General features: G+C 38.7%; 1 protein-coding gene across 1 annotated transcript in view; it reads left to right on the top strand.

Annotated features, from left to right (window-relative positions):
* Positions 1-7,189, top strand: part of NARS2 (asparaginyl-tRNA synthetase 2, mitochondrial) — a 136,590-nt gene that overhangs the window by 55,083 nt on the left and 74,318 nt on the right. The window contains exon 6 of the mRNA XM_006161901.2: positions 3,000-3,094. Coding sequence (XP_006161963.1) covers positions 3,000-3,094 — 95 coding nt within the window. The remainder of the gene's footprint in view (positions 1-2,999; positions 3,095-7,189) is intronic.

Below are 7,189 nucleotides of genomic sequence, written 5' to 3'. Positions count from 1 at the left end.
AAGTAGAATCAAAGCTTTTTTTTTTTTTTTTGCCCACTGATAAGATTATATTTCTGATGCTCTCCTACCTTCTTTATCAGTCTTTCTCTTTGTCTGATGGATATCAGGATCAGGGAGATGACGTTGAGAGGCCAGGCTAGGAAAACGTACATAAATTAATTAATTGCATAGAATTATGTAATAAGAAAGAACAAATTATGTGTTTGTGACTTGGAACGAGTAGGAGGAAAATAAAATTATACTCTTCACAATTCAGTTTTCCAAAGAAAAGAAAAATTCCCTCTAAGCTATTTTAAACTTATAACCATATATTCAAAACACATTTTCCACCATTTGTACTTTTAAAAATTCTTATAGGTGTTGGGCCAGCCACTGGCATGATGGTAAAGACACTGAGTTCCCACATGGGCCTCCACAGTTTGAACCCTGGACCTGGCAGCTTGAAAATCATACCAGGCATGTGTGAGTGCATGCCCAAAATGCTCCTGAGAGGAGAAGAGACAGAAGGGATTGCAGCATGGCCATACACCCAGAGGGGTGATTTCTCACTTTTCCTCTCTCTCTCCCCCCTCCCCCTTCTCTGGCAAGCATATGTGCCCTGTGGCAAAAAAAAAAAAAAAAAAAGTGTTATTTATGCATTTATTTCAGGGAAGATATGGTACCTTTGACAGGGTCTTACTATGCCATGACCGCCACTCCCAAACCTTCCAACCAACCCAGATCACAGGTATACCTGGTATGTTCAGGTCCACCGATTTGAACCTGGCCCTCCCATATGAACTCCAGTGTCACGCAGCAGCACCTACCACCTGTACCACCACAGCTGGGCCTGAAGTTGTATTTTTTTAAAGAATTATTTAATTTTATTTGTTATTATTTTTAAGTATACCAGACAGAGATAGGGAAAGTGAGAAGCAAGCCGCCAGGTCCAAGACTTGGACCACGGTTGACCATGTGGAAGTTCAACACCTTTAACTACTACACCATCTGCTGGCCTCACTGAATGTGTATTTTTTTTTTTTAACTTTAGGAATACAGTTAAACATAATCTTCATTCTTGGCACACTATATTCATTGGTCTTTGCAAGTCCCTTGTTTCAAACTACTATGTAAGAAAAGCATTCATTCTCTCCCGGGAGCCTGTGGATCACTTAGGGTGCTGCTATAGATCTGGGTCAGGTTTGGTCAGCAGATGAGTAGACTCGGGCCTGGCCAGCCTAGAACGGCCTCATTGAGGTAACCTACTTGTTCTACATGTGTCTCTTAGATTCTTCATTATGCTAGTCAGGTCATGATTATCTTTGGTGGCATTCTCTCTAGAGGTTCTAGAGAGAATGCAAAAAAACAGAAAATGCACAAGCACTTTTTCAAGCCACTGTGTGTCAGTTTTCTTACTCTTGGCAAAAATGAGTCACATGGCCAAGCTTGGAGTGTGTGCTGTGCCAAAGGATGCCAGCACAGAGAGGTGAGAAAATTGGAGCCATTCATGCAGTTAGTCCAGCTCAATCCACCCTGTAATATCTGTAGCCAAGCTGTTGGTGGTGGCCTTAGAGCCATTGTTGGTCAGCGGAGTCAGTGGTAAGAATGACAAGCTGAAATCTAGAGGTCACTAGGTGCCTACCTCAGCGTGTGTGTCACTGTGTCACACTGCCACAATCTTTTCAGAGTAATGACTTCATTTCTTCCCAAGATTTCATTTAAAACCCTTTCTTGACCAACTGGAACCTGGAACTATACAAAAAATTTTAGGAAACGGTCCCAGCTTTAGAAGAGTCGTAACGCCAAGCTGACAAAACAATCCTGCATTGCCTTTTCTTGTTTTATTGTTTTCCTCTTTATTTCAATTCCAACTCCCATTCCCTTTCTTCTCCCTCTGGAAGGCACCGTCTTTACTAACCTTGTTATTTCCTTTATTACATATGTAACCTCATAAAATACCAGTGATATGTGTGTGTGTGTGTATATGTGTGTGTGTTTAATTTACAGGGAGTAAATCACTTTAAGTGAGGTTGAGATAAAACACCTAACAAAAATTATAGGCTGAAGAAGGAAAGGAAAGGGAAAGTATGGTAGTCTGATAAATTTGCCGTCGACTACGTGGGAGTCCAGCAACATAGCCATTACACTAACTGCTGGTCCCAATTATTGCAATTTTTCCATTGGTAGTTTTTGTACTGCATTTCTTATTCATACAAATACACCCTTATGTGATATACAATATTTTAGAGCAATTAATGAAGTTAAATAAGATACACACACACACGTATATATAAAAGAAATATGAGAGTTAATAATGGAGTGTCTTTTAAAACTTGGTGTGGTAGTCATAACTTGATCTGGAAGCTTTCTTAATTACACTGTTTAAGTTGTGTTTGGACTTCAAGTAGTTCTTTCACTCAACTCATAAATTTTGGCAGGCTTGTTTTCTACCCATTACAGATGGAATAACCACTCTTGTCTATATTGTAAGTTCATAAAAGTCCAATTACTTATTGCATCTTTTAAAAGATAGAGTTCTGCTCTTCCTACCTCTGAGTTGAAGTGAAAATTAAATAATGTATTTCAAAGTTTATGTGTTTATAAGAGGCTATATTAAAAGCATTATTGTTTTAACATGTTAACAATAATAATATTACAACAGATGTTCCAGAGACTATTCCCTTGAGAAGATTAAGTCTCCATTATGTGTCAGAATTTTAAGAGAGTGTGTAATGCTTCCTATTATAATTTTTAAGTGTATTTGTGACAAAGTACTTTGTCCTTTGGTTATCATATATTTTGAAAATGGGGCAAACTACTTTGACTTAAGGACTCACCTGCCAAGTAAGCATTTTCTTATGTAGGTGTGTCCTGAGAACTGCCTTTGCGTTCATGAGAATGACCTGTTCTCCCACATAGCTTTTATTGCATTTTTATTTTTAATTGCTACATGTATGTGAATGTGAAAGGGAAAGCAGAGCATGTCATAGCTTTTTGTGGCTTGTGTTTTTCATTTGCAGCCTTCAAGAAAAATAAAGGTGCCTGAGGAGTGTTTCTTCAGTGTTCCAGCTTTCTTAACTGTCTCAGGACAACTTCATCTAGAAGTGATGTCAGGGTACAGAATTTTCTTCTTTTTGGCTTTCCCTTTGCTTTTATTGCTTGTGGTTTGGGTGAAAATGAAATAGTGCCTCCCTTCTCAAAACTGAGATCTAAAAATTAAAATTAGTCTTTATTGTTAGTCCACTTGAAAATATCCAAACTGCTTGCTGAAAAAATAATCACGTTGGTCTATACTTTTGTTTTTAATGAGAAATGTCAACACTGAAAATATGAAGTTATTCTTTTTTATTACCAGTTATGGTTTAAGAATTGAAGAGGGGGGAACCAGCAGTTAGCGTAATGGCTATGTCGCTGGATTCCCACGGAGTCGACCATGGTTCGCGTCCCGGACCCGGTGGCTTAAAACTCACGCCAGGTGCGTGTGCGTGCGTGCCCAAGATCCCAAGAGGAGAATGGAGGAGAAGGGATTGTGGCGTGACCATCCCCTCTGGGGGGTGATTTCTCGCTTTCTGTCTCTCTGTCTCTCTCTGTCTGTCTGGCAAGCACACGCACCCTATAGCAAAATCCTCTCCAAAAAAAAAGAAAAGAAAAGAAAAAGAAAAAGAATTAAAGACAGAATTAAATAAGTACATTTACTTATGTACGGACATAGAAGGAACGCATAGTTCACACCTAAACCAAGTATTAGTCCATTTCATATAAAAGTGGTACCTGGAACAGGTGGGAGAATCATCTTTTCAATAATTGGAGGTTAAAGATAATTAACTCAAAAAGGTGTACCGCACATTAGCAAGTCTTTTAAATTAGATCATGGGAATTTTAAGCCACTGGCAGACCTCTGGAAAGTCACTGTATTCCTTTAGGCCCACCTTCTGTTCATTCAAATGGGCTTGGAGAAGACATCCTTCAAAGTCCTGTCTAAATCTTATGTTCCGTGATTCTGTTGAAAATTTCTGAATGCTGATTCAACAAGTTTTAAGCTTCCTTTATACATCTTTGTTTTCTCATATAGGGACTGGGACTTTAAAATTGGGACTTTAGGGGCCAGCAGGTGGCGTGGTAGTTAAGGACGCTGGACTCCAACATGGTCAATCGTGGTTCGAGTCCTGGACCTGGCGGCTTGCTTTCTCGCTTTCCCTCTCTCACTCTGTCCCTCTTTGGTCAAGTTAAAGTAAATAAATCAATGAAGTTAAACAAAATAATTCTTAAAAAAAATAATAAAAAGAATAGTTAACTTTCACTTTAGAAAAAAAAATTGCTACCTTAAAAATTTCTTTAGACAATAGCTGAAGTGAAATGCAAGGGATCTTTATTCGTTGTTTTTAAAATACACAGATGAGTGGTTGGCCTGCCGTGGTTCAGCATTTTTTTTGTGATGTTCTTTGAGGTCGCTGCATAGGCAGGACTTGAGACTTCCCTGAGTGTACCAAGCCCAGGGTGCCTATTACCCAGGCCTGGAGCTAGGGCAGGCGCAGGATCGGCACTCTATTGGGAATGCTCTCTCTTTGTCTCTCTCTCTCTCTCTCTCTCTCTCTCTCTGTCTCATTCATTGAAGAAATTTTTCTAAATGTTCAGGTGAAGAAACTCAAGAAATAAAGAAATACAGTTGTATTTTTGTACATATTTCACTAGTAGTTTGCAGTCGGTAGTGGAATAAAGATGCTCTTTAACAGGTTAGTTTCTTTTTGTGCTATTTTTAAGACAGAAAGATATTATTTAATGGTTCCAATAATAATAATCAACACAGTTATCATTATATTATGCAGAAAAACTGCCATCATAATAGCACTGTGAGGTTGTGGGGTTTGCAGAGCTGAACGTGGTAAAGGCCATGTGAGACATATCATGGAGAAGTTCCCATGCCCATCAGTATAATGTTAAAAATGAAAGGTATGACAAAATTAAAAATATGACTCATACAGATATGATGTGAGCATCTGTCAAAGATCTTATTCAATTTATCAGTTACTGAGCGAACAAGGGAAATAGTAAGTCTATTAGAAAAAGCACCTGAAGAACTCTGAATGCATGGGTAATTTAATAATTGTTGGAGTAAGAGTGCTAGGTTAGGTTCAAACTGGCTAATGTCCTACAGACCAACCAAGAGATAAACCCTGACCTTTAGTATTATCTCTTCTATCTGATAGAAATTATTGATAACTCTTCTGGACCAAAATCTACAAATTAATGTGTAGCATCAGTTAATCCGTCATTTAATTTGATAGTAAATAGAATAATGGAACAGAACAAGTGCCTTCTGCTAAGTGGTTAAAGAAGTTTTTCTTTTTTTAAGTTTACTTGTCTGTTTCACGAGAGAGACAGAGACATTGTCATGCTGCAATCCTTTCCCCAGGTAGTCAGGTAGGGTCACACAGCACTCGATATATTCAGTTCAACCTGGGATCCAAACCCCAGGCCTCCCATCTTGCCTCCAGTATCACACAGTAGCACTCTGCTGCTGTGCCGTGTGACTGGGCCTAAAGAATCTTTGACTGAGTCTGCGTCCTCATGTTACACGGAAAGAATAGCACCTTCATAAGGCTGTCCTTAAATCCATATATCCACGGTCTGCATAACCTTTCTTAACAACTTCTTGGTACTCATTTCTTTTATTGATAAAGTGAGAAGAAAGAATTCTCCCCCTCAGAAGTGTTATGATACGTGAAAAGTGTAAAGTTCTCAAACACCTGTCTCTCTGTCATGGCACCACTAGCGTGTGTTAAATGTACCTCTTCCCTGGCACAGTGCAGTGAGCCACAGAACGCAGTGTACAGGGAGACGTGACAGGAGATTAAGTGAGGGTGGAATACTGTGTTTTGAATTTCTTAATGTATGATGAAGTATTTCTAATAATGTCAGTCAGATGTTCCTAGTTTATTATGCATAGTTCCAGGGTTATTAATGTACAGTACATCATGTTTCTGATTACTGCATAATTTAATCTCCAAGAAGAAATTGTTAGTCCTCTACCCTCAGCTTTTTTCTTTAATTTTACTTAACAGACATTTTATTTAAAGAATTATTTTATTTTAAGTATTATCATTTTTAATTTGCTGTAGGACACATGTGCTCACCAGAGAGAGACAGAAAAAGAGAGAAAGTGAGAAAGCAAGCCACTAGGTCCCAGACTCAGACCGTGGTCAGCCATGTGGGAGTCCTACACCGTAACCACTGTGCCACCTGCTGGCCCCCTTAAACAGAATTTAAATGATGTAAATGTTAGTTAAATTTAAAAGGTTAACATTCTCCAAATATATATGTACATAAATTAGGTCAGTGGGTTGATAGCTCTATTTTAAAGTTGACTTTTTTGTCATTTTTAAAATATTTTTATTTTGGAATAATTTTAAGATATATATAAAAGTTGCATAGATAGTACACATTTTTTTAAAAGAATTATATACTTAATTATATTTATTATTATTATTATTTGCTACAGGGTATGCACACTCACCAGAGAGAGAAAGTGAGAAAACAAGCTGCCAGATTCAGACTTGAACCATGGTCAGCCATGTGGGTGTCCAGCGCCCTAACCACCATGCCAACTGCTGGCACCTGTGGTGCACAATTTTCGTATACCCCTACGGAGTTTCTCCATTGTTAACACTCTCCCTTATTGTGATATATTTGTCAAAACTAAGAGGATAGTGTTAGAACATCACTATTAAGTGGATTCTAAACTGTATTTGAATTTCATCTGTTTTTCTATTAATAACGATCTTTCTTTTTCTACTGCCCACTTCAGGATACCACATAAACAGAGTGGTCGTATTTTCCCAGTCTTTTCTAGTCTGGGTGTCCATCTCAATCTTTATTATTATTATTATTATTATTTTTTTTTTGGAGAGGTTTTTGCTATAGGGCACGTGTGCTCGCCAGACAGACAGAGAGAGACAAAGAGACAGAAAGCGAGAAATCACCCCCCAGGGGTGATGGCCACACCGCAATCCCTTCTCCGTTCTCCTCTCGGGATCTTGGACACACACACACACACACACACACACACGCCCGGCGGGAGCTTAAGCCACTGGGTCCGGGATTCGAACCGTGGTTGACTATGTGGGAGTCCAGCAACATAGCAATTACTCTAACTGCTGGTCCCTCAATCTTTATTTTTCATGACCTGTAGAATGTATCTTGTCTCATGTTT

Source organism: Tupaia chinensis, unplaced genomic scaffold, assembly GCF_000334495.1.
Source record: "Tupaia chinensis unplaced genomic scaffold, TupChi_1.0 Scaffold139431_1, whole genome shotgun sequence".
Taxonomy (NCBI): Eukaryota; Metazoa; Chordata; class Mammalia; order Scandentia; family Tupaiidae; genus Tupaia; species Tupaia belangeri.
The sequence above is the reverse complement of the archived record's forward strand: the minus strand, read 5'-3'. Positions and strand labels throughout refer to the sequence as shown.